The sequence below is a fragment of the Lepus europaeus genome (genome assembly GCF_033115175.1).
Source record: "Lepus europaeus isolate LE1 chromosome 21 unlocalized genomic scaffold, mLepTim1.pri SUPER_21_unloc_3, whole genome shotgun sequence".
Taxonomy (NCBI): Eukaryota; Metazoa; Chordata; class Mammalia; order Lagomorpha; family Leporidae; genus Lepus; species Lepus europaeus.
Genome location: NW_026909008.1, coordinates 245,891 through 264,979, shown reverse-complemented (window position 1 = coordinate 264,979; position 19,089 = coordinate 245,891). Strand labels below are relative to the sequence as shown.

General features: G+C 59.0%; 1 protein-coding gene across 1 annotated transcript; it reads left to right on the top strand.

The window, feature by feature from the left end:
- The first annotated feature begins 615 nt into the window (after positions 1-615).
- Positions 616-16,054, top strand: LOC133754332 (interleukin-21 receptor-like). The gene is made up of 8 exons (XM_062184790.1): positions 616-667; positions 4,252-4,354; positions 5,405-5,604; positions 11,505-11,659; positions 12,747-12,924; positions 13,232-13,331; positions 14,261-14,345; positions 15,305-16,054. The coding sequence occupies exons 1-8, from the start codon at positions 619-621 to the stop codon at positions 16,052-16,054; spliced, it is 1,620 nt and encodes a 539-aa protein (XP_062040774.1). The 5' UTR covers positions 616-618.
- The last annotated feature ends 3,035 nt before the right edge of the window (positions 16,055-19,089 follow it).

Sequence of the window (19,089 nt, the reverse complement as noted above, 5' to 3'; positions counted from 1 at the left end):
GGGAGCAAGCACACAGCCGCCCAGCGGTCGGTAGAGCTGCTCACCAAGGCAGTCCTCTCCCTCTCTCTCTGCTGCTGTTCTCTTTATTTATTTGAGATACATGGCGAGAGCTCGTGTCCCTTGGTTCACTTCCCGGTTCCCCTGCAATGGCCGGGGCTGAGCCAGCCCCAGAGCTGAGAGTCAGAAACAGTCCAGGCCTCCCACGTGGGTGGCAGGGGCCCAATCACTTGAGCCCTCGCCGGCTGCCTCCCAGGGGCTGCACTGGCAGACGCTGGAGACAGGAGCCAGAGCCGGGCATCACAGCCATGGCCCCAGATGTGGGACGTGGCTGTCCTGACTCACGTCTTGATGCCTGCACCAAACATCTGTTCAAGTTCACAGGAGCTACAATGCTGGTTTGTGCCTGTGCCCAGGGGCAGAGGGAGGAGATGGGGGCTGGGGGGAGGGTAAGGGGCCATCTCGGGACGAATCAGCCATCTGGAGGCAGAGGCGGGACCTTGGGCGTCGTCCACACATCACTCAGACGCTGAGACTCGGTGGCAGGTCTGCCCAGGGAGGCCTCCAGCCCAGGCTCACAGCCCTGCCACTGTGTATCTCTTGCAGGCTCCCGGAGTCAGCATGCAACGTGGTTGGGCGGTCCTCTTGCTCCTGCTGGTGCTCCAGGGCGGTAAGTAATGGCCCCTCCCCCACCCCACCCCCCACAAAGCTGGCCTGGTGGGCTCCCGGAGGTGACCAGAGGCCACCAACCCTGAATCTGCAACATTCATTTCCTGGAGGCTGAGACGGGGGAGGGGGGAGAGCTCTGGGACCCAGAAGTGTGCACTTGACCCCGGGGCCTCAGATCAAGTCTTAGCAGGGATGGTGGGTGTCTGGGGAGCTGCTGCTCCCGGCCTTGGCTGAGGGAGGAAGTCCTGCCTTTGGTCTAGCCTCAGTTCCTCCTCATGCAGCAACCACTGGAGCCTGCACCGTGCTGGTGTCCCCTCCCTCCACGGGGCTGGTGGCAGGGCTGGGGGGCCACAAGAAGCCGGCAGGGCAACAGCCCAGCAAGGGGGTGCTGCCCGGGAATAGGTGATCCAGGAGGTCTTCCTGGAGGAGGGGCCTGTGAAGAGGTCGGAGGCTGGCCCAGGGCGAGGAGGAACCTGGCACGTCTCTGCTGACTCATTGGCATTTTTCTCTGGGTTTTACCCAAAGACCCAGTGCCTCAAATAGCTCCCTCGGGAAACAGCTGGCAGGCTGTGTTTCTCTTTCTGACTGGCCGGCCTCTCTGTCCCGGCTCTAAAGTGCCCCATGGGGGCAGCCACCACAGCACCCCCTCCCCCCAGCCATTACCACGTGGCAACGAACAGCCAGCACCTGCTGTATACCAGGCCCTGGGCAGCTTGTGCCCATCCCCCACTCCCGCCCTCCAGGAGAGGCTCAGCAGAGGCCCGCAGAGGACAGGGGACAGGTCCACAGCCACACAGCCGGGCGGTGGCAGAGCTGTGATGGGCTCCTGACCCTCAGCCCCTCGGTCCTGCTGGAGATGGGGCCGTTTCTAAAGGATGGAAGTGCATTTCTCACAGTCCTGGAGCCAGCAGCTTCCACGTTTGGTGGGTGCTGGGCTTCTGCTTCCAGGGGGGCGCCTTGGGCATTGCGTCCTGTCTGTGGCAGGAGGGACCCAGGGCAAAGGGGAGCAGACACCGGGTGCCTCTAGCCCTTGGTGAGGTCACCCAGCCATGCGTGCGCGTTGCCAGCTGCCAACCTCAGTGGCACCACGTTGGTGATTAAATCTCAACATGGGAATTTTTTCTTTATTTCCAGCTTATTTGAAAGGCAGAAAGAGAGAGAGAAAGAGGGAGAGGGAGGGAGGGAGATCCCATCCATTGGTTCACCTCCTGGATGCCTGCAATAGCCAGGGCTGGGGCCAGGCTGAAGCCAGGAGTCAGGAACTCCATCCAGGTCTCCCATGTGAGTGGCAGGGACCCAAGTCCTTGAGCCATCTCTGCTGCCTCCCACGGTGCGCACCAGCAGGAAGCTGGAGCAGTAGCAGAGCCAGGACTCCAACCCAGGCCCTCTTAGACGAGCTGCAGGCTTCCCCAGCTCTATCCCTCAACCTGGGAACCGTGGAGGACACTCAGGAGGGCCGTGGCGTGGCCCTCTCCACCGGGCTTTGCTGCAGTTTCATGAGTGGCTGCCCCATGCAGGCCCCTGTGGGTCGCCTGGGTGTGAGCCCGTCTAACACCTCCACAGCTCCCGGGGCACCTGTGTCACCGGCCTGGGGCTGGGGACAAGGAGCAGTTCTGAGTCGCAGGTGCACAGCCACTGTGTGTGCTTCCTGCTGCGCCCTGCATGCTGTCCTGACCCCGGGCGTCTCTGCTCGGTGGACACAAACTGTTTTATTCGAGAGAGAGAGAGAGAGGTCCCACATCTACCGATGCACTCCCCAAATTCCTGTAACAGCTGGACTGGGCCAGGCTGAAGCCAGGAGCCTGGAACTCAGTCCAGGTCTCCCACATGGGAGCAGAGCCCCAAACCCTTGAGCGCTCACCCCTGCCTCTGAGGGTGCCCATTAGCAGGGAGCTGGAGCCAGGAGCCAGGTACTGAGCCCACGTCCTCTGCTGTGGGACACGGGCGTTCTCACCGTGGTCTCGGCCTCAGGCCTTCACTCTCTGCGTTGCCTGAGTCGCTTCCCTGCTGCTCCTTCCTCAACACTCTGGCCCAAGTTTGGTTCAAACCCTGTCCCTTGATGGCCTGCAGCCCGGCGAGGGGAGAGCCAGCCACTGGGAGCCTCCTGCACTCTTGGATTTATTTATTTATTTGAGTTACAGAGAGGGAGAGACAGAGAGAGCTCTTCCATCGGCTGGTTCACTCCCCAGATGGTCACAACAGCTGGGGCTGGGCCAGGCTGAAGCCGGGACCCAGGGCCTCCAATTCAGATCTCCGATGTGGGTGCAGGGGCCCAAGCACTTGGGCCATCCTCTGCTGCCTTCCCGGGGGCATCAGCAGGCAGCTGGACTGGAGGCGAAGCAGCCAGGATGGGATGTGGGTATCACAGGCGGCAGCTTAACCACCCCCATGCAGAAGTGCCGGCCCCCAGCCCTGGGTTGAGCGTCTGCCCGAATGAGTGCTCTTTGCTCCACAAAGCGCCTGAACGGGCCGGTGGGCAGCCCCGTGAGCCTCCCCGGAGGAGGAGGAAAGTCCCCCCAACCCTGGAGTGAGATGTGCATCCACACGTCAGAGCCTGTGGTCGTGGCTGCCTGGAGACTTGTGTTGAGAGGGATTCTGAGGCCACGTCGAGGGGCAGAGAGTGCTGTGATCGATTGCTGATGTCTGCCACGGGTGCAGGTGTGAGGAGTCCACACAGACCTGCCTGGGCAGCGGCCTCGGCGGCGTGGCCTCATCTCAGAGCCTCAGTGTTCTGGTCTGCACAGTGGGTATGGGAGCAGGCAAAGGTCGTTCCCAGCCTCAGAGCTCTTGGCTCTGGGTCGAGGTTCTGCTCCCAGAGTGACCCCCAGGAAGGGAAGACGCCACCACCTCCTGGATCTTCACCAGCCCAGGAAAAAGCCACTGAAAGTGGATCTACGTGGAAAAGGGAACAAGCTTATAGTACATCGAGGTGGGTGGGGGTGGGGCAGGGAATGCGTCAGGCTTGCATTTGCCCAGCAGAACTAAAAACAATTGCATGCCTTTTGTCCAGCGTTGTTGGGCGCCAAGCCTGCAAGGGCGCCTGTCTTTTAGAACAGAGTCGAAGAGCGAGCCGGCAGGGTCACCAGGCCACCAGGGAGCCCACCTATCCATCAATGGCCTCTTGGTGGTGGTGAGGTTGGGAGCAGTGTCAAGGCTTCTAGAATGTTCTCCCTCTTTGCAGTGCTGCCCGCGTGGCCAGCTGCAGGGCAGTGTAGGTGCCTATGCCTTCTCAGGGCCTTCCAGTGACTTCATGGGGGCCGGGCGCTGTCGCGCAGTGTGGGCAGCTTCGGGGGCCATCCTGTAGGGAGCTGGACGGGACACTGCCCCGAGGGACAGTGGGCTGGGGCTCAGGGCAGCTCAGTGCACTACACTTCCTAACAGGAGGGCCTCGTCCCCACAGCCGGTCTTGACCTTGAGGTTCCTGCAGGGAATTCTTGGGTGGTGAGGCCCCCCATGCTGCAGGCCGACGTCTCACTGGCCCCTGGGTCCCCATCTTCATCCCTTTGGGGAGGTGGCAGTGGGGGAGGTGTGCTCCCAGCCCCTGGGCAGCCCCTGAGCCAGGCCCTCTCTCCCCCGACCCTCCAGGCTGGGGCTGCCAAGACCTCACCTGCTACACTGACTACCTGCAGACGGTCACCTGTGTCCTGGAGACCTGGACCCTGCACCCCTGGCTGCTCACCCTTACCTGGTAAGTGGCCAGGCCCTGCCAGCCCCACGGGTGCTACTCAGGGTTCCCACGGGGCCTCAGGAAACCGTGCATCCCATGCATTCTAGGGCAGCTCAGGCTACAAAAAAAAAAAAAAAACAACAGATGCCTTTCATTCTGTTATCTATGATTCATTCATTCATTCATGCGTTCAAGACACACTGATGACTTTGCTGCCAGACACTGCTGCAGGTACCAGGGATCCAGCAGGACCCAGGGCTCCCCCAGACCCCACATAGCCGGGCGGTATCTGGGAGAGAACAGCTGCAAACCCCGGATCAGCAAACGGGACACCTGTTGGTGCGGGCAGGTGCGGGCAGGATAGGGCCTTCATGGCCGGGTGCAGAGCTAGTGGCACGGGGCAGACTCTGCTGCGGCCAGGCTGGGCAGAGCAGGTCCCTCTGCATGAGAGGGGGCAACCTGTGAGCTGGGGGAGGGGCCGTGCAGGTGCAGAGACCCTGGCCCGGGAAGGCCCCATGCATGTGCAGAACAGCGAGGAGATCAGTGTGAAGGGAGCTGAGTAAACCAATTTGTTTTTTGAAAGGCAGAGAGAGAGAGAGAGAGAGAGAGAGGTCTTCCATCCGCTGGTTCATCCCCCAAATGGCAGCAACAGCTGGGGCCGGGCCAGGCTGAAGCTGGGAGCCAGGAACTCCATGTGGGTCTCTCACGCCGGTGCAGGGCCCCGAACACATCCCATAAGGAATGCCGGCATCATGGGCGCTGCTTAACACACTGCGGCACCATGCCAGCACCAACAGGGAGTTTTCAAGTCCCCAGACTGCTCTGTGAGAGGAATGGATTCCAGAGAGGGCAAGCGAGGCAGGGACCCCATCCAGGCAGCCGTCCCCTGGTCCAGGCTGGAGGCTTGGAGAGCATTTATTCATGAGGTCGTGAGTGCCTGGTGCCCTGGAGGTGAGCGAGCTGAGCCTGGCACAGGGCGTCCAGGATGCTGCAGGCGTGGGGCCTCACCCCTGAGCCCTGAGTCCCAAGCACCCCCCAGCCTGCAGCTGTGACTGGCTGCTGTCTTTGAAGGCAGGACCAGTACGGAGAGCTCCAGGACGAGGTCACCTCCTGCAGCCTGCACAGGTCTTTCCACAATGCCACACACTCCAGCTACACCTGCCGCATGGATGTGTTCCGCTTCATGGCCGACGACATCTTCAGCATCAACATGACGGACCCGACTGGCAACAACTCGCAGGAGTGTGGCAGCTTCATGCTGGCTGATAGCAGTGAGTACCTATGGACCCCAGGAGGGGCAGAATCTGGGTGCCCCACGTCCCTGTTCTCTGGGTGTACTCTCTCCCTGCTCCGTCAAAACCAGCGTGTTCTATGCCCTCCCCACCACATACTGTTCTGCTTTGTGGAGGTGCTACTTTTTACTAAGGTGTGATGGGTTGATACTTGGTTGGGCCTTAACCCCTAAGAGAAGCAGCAGATGTACATACAGGGGCTGGGCTGAGGCCAAGGACTTCTGGGCTTCAGCTGTGGCTCAGCCTCTGCCTGTGTGAGTGACCTTGAACGAGGCGCATCCCATTTGTAGAGGGAAATCTTTCAATCCAGATCCTCTGGGGTTCTGTCCCCAGGAGGTGCGTGCAGGGCACTGAATCACCAGGAAGAATCTTCTGAGTCCCCTCCTTTTCATTAGCTGCTGTGAGGCCTGGGACTTCCCTCCAGGGTGGAGTGGGCACAGAGGGTTGGGGGACAGGGGAACCTGGCCAGCAAAGGTAGTTGTGTGTGCAGGCCCAGAACCAGGGAGGGCAAGGAAGGCTGGAGAGGTAGCTTTGGTTTGAAGTGTGTCCGTGCGTGTCCATGCGTATCTGTGCACGTCTGTGCCTGTCCACGTGTGTCTGTGTCTGTGCACGTGTGTCTGTCTGTATGAGGAACTCCAGAGAGTTCACGGAGGGGTGGATACTTGGCAAAGCACTAGGCCCCCTCTTGGGACACCTGCATCCCAATCAGGGTACCTGGCTTCAAGTCCTGGCTCCATTCCCAACTCCGACTTCCTGCTAATGCTCACCCTGGGAGGCAGCAGTGATGGCTCAAGTGGTTGGGTCCCTGCCGCCCACATGGGAGACCTGGATGGAGTTCCCAGCTGTTGGCTTCAGCCTGGCCCAGCCCTGGCTGTTGCAGATTTTGGGGGAAGGAACCAGCAGGAGGAAAACCTCTCTCTCTCTCTCTCTCTCTCTCTCTCTCTCTCTCTTCCTCTCTCTGTGCCTCGCTTCCTCTCAAGTCAATAAAAATCTATTTTAAAAAAGTTTGTGAAGGGCCAGCGCCGTGGCTCACTAGGCTAATCCTCCGACTGCGGCGCCAGCACTCCGGGTTTTAGTCCCAGTTGGGGCGCCGGTTCTGTCCGGTTGCTCCTCTTCCAGTCCAGCTCTTTGCTGTGGCCCGGGAAGGCAGTGGAGGATGGCCCAAGTGTTTGGGCCCTGCACCTGCATGGGAGACCAGGAGGAAGCACCTGGCTCCTGGCTTCGGATTGGCACAGCATGCCGGCTGTAGCAGCCATTTGGGGGATGAACCAACGGAAGGAAGACCTTTTTCTGTCTCTCTGTCTCAATGTCTAACTCTGCCTGTCAAAAAAAAAAAAGTTTATGAAAAAAATGGAATTAAAAGAAGGTTTATTTTGGTGCCAAAAAAGCCTTTGAAATCCATGCATACAAGGAGTCTTTAAAATGTTAATGGAAGAAAAAAAATGTTAATGGAAGGCCGGCTCAATAGGCTAATCCTCCACCTAGCGGCGCTGGCACACCTGGTTCTAGTCCCGGTCGGGGCACCAGATTCTGTCCCAGTTGCCCCTCTTCCAGGCCAGCTCTCTGCTATGGCCCGGGAGTGCAGTGGAGGATGGCCCAAGTGCTTGGGCCCTGCACCCCATGGGAGACCAGGAGAAGCACCTGGCTCCTGGCTTCGGATCAGCGCAGTGCGCCGGCCGCAGCGGCCATTGGAGGGTGAACCAACGGCAAAAGGAAGACCTTTCTCTCTGTCTCTCTCACTGTCCACTCTGCCTGTCAAAAAAAAAAAATGTTAATGGAAGACGGCGCCGTGGCTCAACAGGCTAATCCTCCTCCTAGCAGCGCCGGCACCCTGGGTTCTAGTCCCAGTCGGGGCGCCAGATCCTGTCCCAGTTGCCCCCTTCCAGGCCAGCTCTCTGCTATGGCCCGGGAGTGCAGTGGAGGATGGCCCAAGTCCTTGGGCCCTGCACCCCATGGGAGACCAGGATAAGCACCTGGCTCCTGCCTTGGGATCAGCGTGGTGTGCCAGCCGCAGCGCGCCGGCCGCAGTGGCCATTGGAGGGTGAACCAATGGCAAAGGAAGACCTTTCTGTCTCTCTCTCTCTCTCACTGTCCACTCTGCCTGTCAAAAATTAAAAAAAAAATGTTAATGGAAAATATTTGTTATTTAAAAAAAAACATGCATGGACTTCAAAAATGTTTTGCAGCAAAATAAATTTAACAAGTTTTTTTAATTCAGGAGGGAGCGCACCCCTCTGCTGGCTCACTTCCCCAGGTGCCCCAGTGCTGAAGCCAGGAGCTGGGAGAGCTCCCACATGGGTGGCAGGAACCCACTGTTTGAGCCGTGACCGCTGCCTCCCAAGAATTTGCAAGAAGCTGGAACCAAGAGCCAGAGCTGGGATTCAAACCCAGGCCCTCCATCTTGGACACTGGTACAGTGTCCTAACCAGCAGCTTCACCACGAAGCCAAATGCCCTCCCCAGAATTGTCTTCCAATTCCATTTCCCCACCTCTCTGAAGCCCCTCTTTTACATGTGTCTGTCAAGCACCGAGGGAAAAATGGAACTAAAAAATAAAACTAAAGAATCTGGACATTCTTTCTCAACCTGAGCTCCATCAAGGTCGAGTCTCATTCACTGGTTGTGGCAATGCTGGCTACTGAGTCCATAGCCCAAGGACAGGACTCTGAGCAGGTCCACAAACTCTTTAACATTATTCACTACAGAGAAGTGAGTGCTCTGGGGAAGATTTTTTTTTTTAGTAGTAGCAAATGCAAAGAAATCAGGAGGAGACAAATCAGGAATGCCTAATGACTTCCCGTAGAGATCCTTGCAAAATCATGCACTTGCTGAGAGTGAGAAGTAGCAGTGTTTTCGGGGTGGAGGAGGGCCCTGGTAAAGCTTTCGTGGGCGTTTTTCTGCCAAAGTGTCGGCTGACTTCCTCAAAACCCTGTCCTAACAAGCAGATGTTGTGGTTCTGTGTCCCTCTGGCAAATGCCTTGAGTTTCCCCCGAAAAGCTGTGGCCATGACCCTGGCTCTTTCTTCCACTGGACCACATCTGCCCCTTGGTAGCCGTTGATGTGGTTGTGCTTTGTCTTCAGGATTGTACTGCTAAAGGCACGTCTCATGTCCTGTTACAGCTCCTGGAAGGAATCCTTCAGAAACTTGGTCCCACTTGCTATCCAGTTTCCACAGATGGCGCTGCTCTTGTCTGCAGCTTCTCTGTGGGGTCACAGCTGGGGTACCCGCTGAGCAGAAACGGCTGCTTTAAGCTTTAGGTGGGAATTGTGTGAGATGAACCCATCGAGATGTGCAGGGTGTCGGCTGTGCATCTTCCTAGGGTAGGACACAACCCAGAGTGAGAGGGATTTGTTCCTCATCCAGTGATGTGGCGCTGCTGCCGGGTATCTGTCTGTCGCCTGCTGCTGCTTTGGGCACTGTCCCCATCAGCTCTCCATAAAGCACCGGAGTCAGTGCCATTCTTCTGTCCTAACTTGACCGAAAGTTGAGTGCTTAGTTTGTTCTAATTCTAGCAGAATTCCCGTTGCTTTGACAAGGGCTCTTTTCAAACTTGACATCTTATCTTTTTTTGTGCCCCAACCTGGAGCCTGTTCACATGTGGCATAAGAAGACAGGATGGGTTTGGTTTGGTGCAAAAAAGAGTTTGAAATCCATGTGTAGTTTTTATGTAATAAACATTCCCATGAACTTGTTGAAGATTCCTTTTCTATGTATGTGTCAGTGTGTGTCTGTGTGTGTGTATATCTCTGTGTGTGTCTGAATGTGTGTGTATCTGTATGTTTGTGTATCTGTATGTGTCTCTGTGTCTGTATGTCTGAATGCATGTGTTGGGGTGTCTATGTGTGTATCTGCATGTGTATTTGTGTGTCTGAATGTGTGTGTCAGTGGGTCTCCGTGTGTGTGTCTGTCTAAATGTCTGTGTATGTGTCAGTATGTGTCTGTATCTGTATATGTCTGTGTGTCTGAATGTGTGTCTGAATGTCTGTGTGTGTGTATATCTGTATGTGTCTCTGTGTGTGTCTGAATGCATGTGTCAGTGGATGTCCATGTGTGTGTGTCTGTGTCTCTGAATGTCTGAGTGTGTGTCAGTGTGTGTCTCTCTCTCTCTGTGTGTGTGTGTGTGTGTGTCTGAATGTATGTGTCAGTGGGTGCCCATGTGTATGTCTGTCTCTGAATGTCTGGTATATGTCAGTGTGTGACTGTATGTGTTTCTGTGTGTCTGTGTGTGTCAGTAGGTCTCTGTGTGTGTGTGCATCTCAGTACGAATGTCTGTATGCGTGTCAGTGTGCATCTGTATCTGCATGTGTGTCTATGTGTCTGTGCATATCTGTCTGTGTCTCTGTGTCTGTGTGTCTGCATGTGTCAGTGGGTATCTGTGTCCGTGTGTGTGTCTGTGTGTCTGAATGTCTGTGTGTGTGTCAATGTGTGTTTGTGTGTCTGTGCATATCTGTCTGTGTCTCTGTGTCTGTGTGTCTGCATGTGTCAGGGGGTGTCTGTGTCCGTGTGTGTGTCTGTGTGTCTGAATGTCTGTGTGTGTGTCAGTGTGTGTATGTGTGTCTGTGTATATCTGTATGTGTCTCTGTGTGTGTCTGAATGCATGTGTCAGGGGGTGTCCGTATGTGTGTGTCTGTGTCTCTGAATGTCTGTGTGTGTGTGCAGTCTAAACGGCCTCAGAGGCACACACATACACAGAGGAAGAAAGAGAGGAGCTAGGAATTATTTTGATCAAAAAGTCCCATCACTGAAGTAGTGACAGTGACAGTACCGCACGGACTTTGGCATCCGAGAAACGCCCACCTCCTGCCGCATCAGGCCCCACGGGAGCCCCCGTGTGTGTGTCAGAAGCTCGGGCAGCTTCAGAGTGCCCTGTGGTAGCCCCAAAGGGTCTTCTGATGATGTGGCAAAGCTTTATCCAGGGCCTACTGTGTGCCGGGCACTGTTATTCTAGAAGCTGGGGCACGGGTTGAACCAGGGGGACTGCTGAGAGCCCAGAGCTGGAGGCAGACGGGACAGAGTGGCAGAGGAGTCACGCAGCCCATCAGGGGTGGCAGACAGAAAGGGGGGGTCATGGGGGTGAGGCCAGGTCTGCCACTGCTGCTTGCAGGCCTCTTGCCCTTCGGCCCCTTGAAGTCGCCCACTCTGTGACCCTGCTCCGGGTGAATTTGAAGCCCTAGGAAAAAGGTGGCGGGGGCAGGGTCCCACTTCCCAGGAGAGGCAGTAGAGGTCCAGCCCGTGCTCTGCGCTGCTCAAGTTCATCACGCAAATTTGGGATGGAGCAAAACGGGAACTTGGGCTTTGTCTCTGAAGCAGTACTGGCAGGGACTAGAGGAGCTGGGGACAGTGAGCCGCACCCGCGGGACGGCCAGCCCTGCACACCGGGGCCCTTCTCACTCATGGCGCAGCCTCTGACCCCTCGGGGAAGCCGGGGCCCAAGGTGGCCGGGGCCGTGTGCAGAGCCGGCCCTGACACTCAGTGGGTCTGAGCTTTGGGAATTGCAGCGACTGCACCTGCACCTGCACCTGCACCTGTTTCCAGGCTGCGGCTGGGTTTTATTCCTGGAAAACCTGCCTCATCTGCACTCCTGCGGGCCCCTGAGTCCTGGCCTCTGGCTTTCTTTAAGCACAACCCCCAAACTCCGCTGCACGTGGGTTGAGTCCCTGCCTGCCTTGCACCCTGCCTGTCCTGATCCAGCCTGAATCTCTGGTTTTTCAGCTGAATAAACTGAGACCCAGAGACGGGGCCTCTCAGAGTCCCTGGGTCGGGGTCGCTCACCTGGATCCCCTCCACATGGGCTCAGGCGTGGGCGAGGGGCGGGACTCACACTGCCCATCACCCGATCTTTCTCACCTGCTTTATCTTCTGGGGGTTTCTCCTCCAAGTCAAACCTGCACCCCCTTTCAACGTGACCGTGACCTTCCTGGGATACTACAACGTCTCTTGGAGATCCGATTATGACGACCCCACCTTCTACGCACTGAGGGGCAAGCTGCAGTACGAAGTGCAGTACAGGAATCGGGCCGACCCCTGGGCTCGGGTGAGGGCCACAGAGGGCAGGGTGGGGGTGCGGGAGGAGGGAGGGCAGGGCCTCAAAGGGAAACCGAGGACACCCCCCATGAGCTGGACTTCTCCCGACTGCCCTGTCCTCCCTTCTCCCGGGGGAGGGCACCCAAAGGGGAAGGGGCTGTCTCTGCCCAGGCTGCACCCCAAGCCCTGAAGGGTCAGAGGAGAGAAGCTTCTTCCTGCTCGGCGCAGCCACAGGGGGGAGCTGTCATCACGGAGGACGGCCCAGGGCTGCGGCGTCCTGTGTTTAGGATGCTTGCTGCTGGGAAGCTCTAAGAGGGCCCGTTATTTAGAACAGTCGTGGCTGAAGGCCCTGGCTTGTTAAAGATCTTCATAAATGCCCTAGTGTAGGATGTTGTCCCTGTCACACACATGCACGCACACACACATGGATATGCACTCACACATGTGCACATACATGCATGCACATACATGTGTACGCACATGCATACTCATACATGCTGCACGCACACATGTACACATGCACGTACACATTGTGTATGCATGAAACATGTATGCACACATACACATGCACATTGCAATGCGCTCACACAGTGCACATGCATGTGAGCACATGTATGCATGTGCACTCACACACATGTGCATATGCACACATGGCGCAGGACTTGCAGAAGCAGAGGTATCCGTTGCTGCAGACTCCATACGCGTAGCTGTAGACTCCCAGAAAGACCCCCTGTTGAGAATGTCCATGTCCGCTCAGACGCGTGTCAGTGGAGAATGTCTGGGCTGTCGAAGAATTCCAGAATCCCACCGTCTGGATCACTTCCACTTAATCACTCCCAGGAGAGATCCCAATCCCAGGATACCCCCAGTGCTGCAGGGACGGTCCCGGGGCGAGTGCGGCTCCAAGACAAAGAGAGCCAAGTGCATCATGGGCCTTGCGGGGGTAGCGCTGGCTGACAACAGGGCATGCAAGGCCAGCACTCAGGCCGCGCCCTGGGGCACCTGGGGAATTCTCAGCCTCTCCGTGGGGCGGGGCCCTGACTGGTGTGTTCCTCCCCGTGTTGACTGGTGTGTTCCTCCCCGTGTGTTCCTGGCAGAGTCCGGGGAGAAAGCTGGTCTCGGTGGATTCCAGAAGCGTCTCCCTCCTGGCCCGGGAGTTCCGCAGAAACTCGAGCTACGAGCTGCAGGTGCGGGCGGGGCCCCAGCCTGGCTCCTTCTTCCGGGGGACATGGAGCGAGTGGAGCGAACCTGTCGTCTTTCAGACCCAGGCAGAAGGTGGGCGTGCAGCTGGGGGGCGGACACCCCACTCCTGATACAGAGTCCCGGTCCGGGTCCTGGTCCCAGAGGCAACTGCCCGACACTTTGGCGCCCCCTGCAGGCTGGGTCCCGGGTGTGGGGCTGACTGCTGCCTCTCGCGAATGATGGTGTCCATTCTGAGACACCCTGGGAGACACCAAGTCCCTTGTCTGGGTGCGATCACACTTCAAGGTACCTGCAGCCCCGCCCCCTTCCCTTCTACTCCACCCCAGACCCATTGGAGGTTGGTCCGGTTTAACCCCTCACTTGCTTCCCTCCTTCCCAGAGGCTAAGGGAGGCTGGGACCCTCACCTGCTGCTTCTCCTCCTGGTTGTCATGGCCCCCATCCTTGTCTTCTTGGGCCTGAAGATCCATCTGCCTTGGAGGTGAGGCCGGGCGAGCAGTGACGTGGGAGGGGTTCAGCCTGGGCCACAGCCCCTCTGTGACTGGGCTTGGGGGCGACAGGCCAGTCAACCTGATGGCCATGACAGCAAGTGCGACAGCAAGCAGCTCCTGTGTACCCATGCAAAGTATTCATTGCACCCTCTCAGTGGCCCTAGGAGCCGATGAGCACCACAGTTACCTGTGCTCTTACAAACGGGGAAACAGAGGCACAGAGCTGTCAGGGGCCTTGTCGGAAGTCACAGCTGGGGCCTGGAGGAGGCGGATGGACACCCTGCGCTGCCCACAGTGGGCCTCAGCTGTTCAGGGACTCCAGCCGAGGCTCATTCTTGATCTGGCTCACCACTTGGGTTTCTGCTGCCCATTGCCACTGAGCGAAGAAGGCTGTTGGTCACTCATGCCCTAGCCGCATGGGTGCTGCCGCCGGAGCCTGGCACCGCACCTGCTGTTTGCTGAGCAGGCACTGGGCATGGTGCTCTGCAAATGTAGCCCGTTTTGTTGGTCCTCAATTGGATCCTTAAAGACACAGGCAGAGGAATGTGAGACAAGGAGGTCGATGACAGCTGACCCTGCTGAGCACCGTGCTGGGTGCTGGGAACTAGGTGCTGGGTACTAGGTGCTGGGCCTTCGCTCTTGAATCCAACCCCTAGCCCCAGGTAGGGGGCTCTCCGCCCATCCCTGGCTGGAGATGAGAAAGCTGAGGCTCGGTGGGGCAACTGGCCGCCATGTCCTTCAACTCCACGCACTGTCAGGAACCCATGAGAGAGTCTCGCTGCTCCCTCGCCCAGGGAGAGAAGGGAGGCGCCTCGGCTGTGTCTTGGGAGAAAGCTGGGGAGTGTGCGAGTGGGAGGCCAGGCTGTCCTCTGGGTCTGGGTGCTGTCGGGGCCTCACCCCCTCCTCACCTCCCTCCCAGGCTGTGGAAGAAGGTGTGGGTGCCAGTGCCCAGCCCGGAGCAGTTTTTCCAGCCCCTGTACCAAGGCCACAGTGGAGACTTCAAGGTGAGCAGCACCCCCAGGAGCCCCCATACCCTCCTGCCCTAGGACCCAAACTCCACCTTGTGGGCCCAGAGCATCTGGGTCCCAGCCAGGCCTCAGTTTCCCCATCTGTGAAGTGCAGACCCTAATTCCAGGGGTGCGGCATTGACATTGGACTGGGCCAGGATCCTGGAGCAGCCCCAGGCCACAGAGCCAGGCTGGGGCAGGGGTGAGCCAGGAGGTCCCTGGTCCTTGGCAAGATGCCCTTGGCCTGGAGGGGGAGCAGTTTTGGAAAAGCTCTGGCCCCATCCGCACATAGACCACTCCCCCAGCAAGCTCAACCTGGCTGCTGTCCGCCACATACACCCTGCACCCCCACTGCTCAGGTGTCACCCGCTGGGCTCCCACACAGCGAATGTGGTGACAGGGCCAAGACAGGCAGCCCTGCCTCCCTGGGCTGAGCCTAAACATCAGACAGTGGGGACCTGGAGCAACGATTAAGCGCCTTCTGTCTGCCTGGTGCTTCCTCCCAGGAGCTCTTGAAGGACTGGGACAGGAGCAGGTGCGCCATCGTCCCCAGTGTCCCCCATGCAGACAGTGGAGCTCAGATGGGGGCAGGCACTTTAGTGGGGCTGGGAAGAGCCTGGCCCCCAACCCACACGGGACCCCCCTCGCCCCCTCCTCTTCCCCGACCTGCAGACGCCATGGCGACTCTGGGTTAATTTTACCAATGCTCAGCTACCACCTGTGCACGTGGGCAGACCACTGAGGGCTGCACTTCCTGCTACCAGAGGGGAAACTGAGGCTGGTGGGGGGGGCAGCGATGGGGACCCACTGGCCAGGGCAAAGCATTGCCGACATTGCACTCTCTGTCCTTACCCTCTCTCTCCTGGTGTCTTGGTGCCCTCTGGGTCCCTGTCTGTCCCCAGACCTCTAACTCAGCCCCGCCCCATTGCACACCTCTCTCTCTTTCTCTCTCACAGAAATGGGTGGGCACACCCTTCAGTCCCTCCAGCCTGGCTGAGGGACCCTGGGCCCCAAGGGTGAGCTCGGTCCTGGAGGTGCAGGACCACGAAGACCACTCCCTGCACAGTCCCACCAAGGGCCCGGGACCTACGGAGCTGCCCGAGCCAGCAGGGCTGGAGACAGACGGGCCTGAGCCGGGCCCCACCATGGCCAGCAGCCTGGGCAGCTCGGCTGACAGCCAGGAGAGGGACCGGCCGTACGGCGTGGTGTCCATCATAGACACGGTGACCGTGGTGGGTGCAGAGGGGCCCTGCACCTGGCTCTGCACCTGTGGGGATGATGGCTACCCAGCCCTGAACCTGGACGTCAACTTGGAGGCAGGCCCGGAGCCCGAGGACCCGCCGGTGGGCTCAGTGACCACAGCCCTCCCTTGCCACTGGGTCTCGGCCTGTGGGCCGGGGCTGGACAGCTCTGGGAGTGGCCTCCTCGACAGGGTCAAGCTGTCCTTTGCCGGGGAGGAGCCCTGGGCCTCCAGCCCTCCCTGGCAAGGAGGCTCGCCTGGAGGTGTCTCCCAGAGCGAGGCAGGCTCACCGCCCGCAGGCCTGGACATGGACACGTTCGACAGTGGCTTTGCAGGCTCGGACTGTGGCAGCCCCGTGGAGTGTGACTTTGCCAGCCCCGTGGACGAGGGGCCTCCCAGGAGCTACCTCCGCCAGTGGGTGGCCATAGCCCCAGCACCTGCAGGCCCTGGGACCCAGGCCAGCTAAGCGAGGCTGCCTGGCCCTCCGGGGCTGGTCCCACTGCTGGGCCGCTGGCCACAGGACAGGGACGCCCTGGACGCCCGGGGCTGGGCTGTGGACTTGGCCTCTGCCTGTCGGGACTGCTGGTGACTCCGATGTTGACCTGGTGCGTGGCTGGGGCACACATCCACATGCCTGCACTCCTGAGTGCTGTGTGTTTCCTGGGGGAGCACGCAGTGTGCCCAGGGCTGTGCCAGGTGTCCCCTGGCCACACGGGTGTGAGTGGGAGTCACCCACTGCCACCATGCCCAGCCTCAATCCGCAGGTCCTGCCTCCTGGAGCCTCTAGCGCATCCCTACTCATCGCAAGGGGAAGAGGCAGGCGAGTTTCAGTAGGGTTGGCTCCGGGCTGTGCCACCCGGGACAGGCATGACGCCCCGTCGGCCTCTGGGCCCGAGTTTCCCTGTCCTGCCACGGGGGACGTCGGAGCGCTGGTTCTGTGTAGTGGGCAGCCCCGGGCAGCCCCGAGACCACGTCAGCTTCCTGCCTTCCACGCGGGCCGGGACCCGGGGAGGTGCCGGAGGTGGGTGGGGGCAAGGAGCCCAGGCAGCCGCAGCAGCCTGGGCGCGCGGGACTGTCCCACCTCGCACAGGGCCACATGGGGGGTTTCCAATCTGCACAGCCGGCCGCCTCGTCTCTAAAAACAGCCCTTCGCCCACCAAGGTTTCCTTTGCTGTCGCCTATTTAAAAAAAAAAAAAATCCCCTGTCTGCACAGGAGAAAATATTCATCACGCGCCAAGCATGCGCCAGGTGCGCACAGGGGAGGGGGGGCACTCGAGGTGGAGCCTGGCAGTGCAGGGGAGGGGGCGGGGCCCCGGCCTGCAGCCCCTCCCCTGCCTCCCAGTCAGTCCTGGTTTTCCCAACTCGGGGCATTAGCGGGGACTCTGGCCATTCCTCTGTGGTTTCCCAGAGCACTTGCGCACTGTTAGGAAGCTATGCACATGCTTCTCTTTTTTTTTTTTTTTGACAGGCAGAGTGGATAGTGAGAGAGAGAGACAGAGAGAAAGGTCTCCCTTTTGCCGTTGGTTCACCCTCCAATGGCCGCCGCGGTAGGCGTGCTGCGGCCGGCGCACCGCGCTGATCCGATGGCAGGAGCCAGGTGCTTCTCCTGGTCTCCCATGGGGTGCAGGGCCCAAGGACTTGGGCCATCCTCCACTGCACTCCCTGGCCACGCAGAGAACTGGCCTGGAAGAGAGGGGCAACCGGGACAGGATCGGTGCCCCGACCGGGACTAGAACCCGGTGTGCCGGCGCCGCAAGGCGGAGGATTAGCCTAGTGAGCCGCGGCGCCGGCTATGCACATGCTTCTTACAAACCTTTTGAAGGTGGCATGCTAGCTGTCAGGTTGGGATAGGAGCTAGATGGAGCTGCCAGGCATTGCGTAAAAATCATGGTCCTTTTTTCTTTTTCTTTTTCTCAATTGGTTTGTCCTGTGTGGAAAAAAAAAAAAAAACCCTAGCTTCAAGGTGCCTCGGGTTTTTCAAGACCAAATTGAAGCCACAGAAGCCTTGACTTAGCTCAGGTGCCCTGGCTGCCCCGGCCTGCACCTGCCTTCCCTCCCCCCCCCCCCCCCAGCAGCTTCCCCCAGCTGGCGATCCGTCTGGCGTGGCTGGATCCGTCGGGCCCGGCTGGAAGGCAGCACGAGTGGGTTCTGCTGATGTCTCTTCCGTGGTGAGAATAGGGTAGGGACGTGCATGAGGGTCCTTGGCGCTTGGCATGAGCCTGGAAAGTTCTAGAACACCGGTGGTTTTAGGAATGGGCTGGTGAACCTGTGCTTGGGGTGTGTGGGGCTCAGACGGGTGCATGAGAATGGAAGAAAGCCCAGTTCCTGCTCGAGGCATGAGCGGCCCACCCAGCCCCAGGCAGCCGAGACACACTGGGCCCAGTGTGTGCTGCGGTTCTCACACCTCTGGGGACAACGGGTTCCAGGCTCCCCAGGAAGCCAGCTGGGTTGTCCAGCCCACAGGGCTGCGGGTGCAGGAACCGGGACACTGGGCAGAGGGATGGGGGCCAGGAGGGGGAGGGGGCTCCTCCCTGGCTCCATCTTTGAAGGGGACTCAGCTTGTGAACAGGGGTGCAGGACATTGAAGAGCTGGGAGGATGGAGTAGGAGGTCAGCTGGCCTGAGAGGAAGGCAACACACACTGGAAGGCAGGGTTGGGAGGGAGGTGCCTTCCTAGGAATGTCTCTGGAGTTCCTGGATGCAGCCAGACCTGAAGCCCTAGTTCCCCTGGACTTTTTAGGCACTTGAGCGTGAAAGTCATTCGCTAGTCAGTCACCAACTGTTTCTCGCTTTTGGTCTTCTGGGCACAAGGCAGATGGTACATCCTAATGCGATCCCAAAGACAATTCCGCCTCGGTTTCAGAGACAAAGCCTCAGACCACGGCGCCGTGTTTCCTGCCTGCTCCTTAGAGCAGGGATGTGCGTGACTGCGGTGTCTCGGAGCGTCCAGCGGTGCCTGGCACAGAGCAGCCCCTCCACCCGCACTGCGTGCGTCACGGCCGAGTAGCGGGCAAAGGGCGGCACGAGCTGGAAAGCACAGAACCCTGAGCGGAGAGGGAACGAGGGGCCTCCTGGGAGGGCTGTGATGGGGCGGGAGCCCCTCCCCCGGTCGGGGTGTTCCCCATCCCCGGGAGGGGGGGCAACAAATGTGAAGCGTTTTCTTGCAGAAACCAACGACCTCAGAGAAGCAGCCATCTCCGTCTGCTACTTGGGTGGGTAGGGGGCATCACTGGTCCAAGACAAACCCCGCCCCTGCAAGGGGGCGGTGTGGGCGGGGCTTCGGGACCGGACAGCCTGGATTGGAAGAACGGCGGATCCATTTCCAGCTTCCTCCTCCGTGCCACCGGCCTACTCACGGGCCGTTGTGGGACCAGAAGTTAATACCAGTATTACCCTGAAAGGTTTGTGGAAAAAATGAAAAATTAAATTTGAGTGCAAAGTCTGAAATCCATGAATTCCAGGAACTTTTTTGAAGACCCTGCAGATGCACAGATTTCAGAT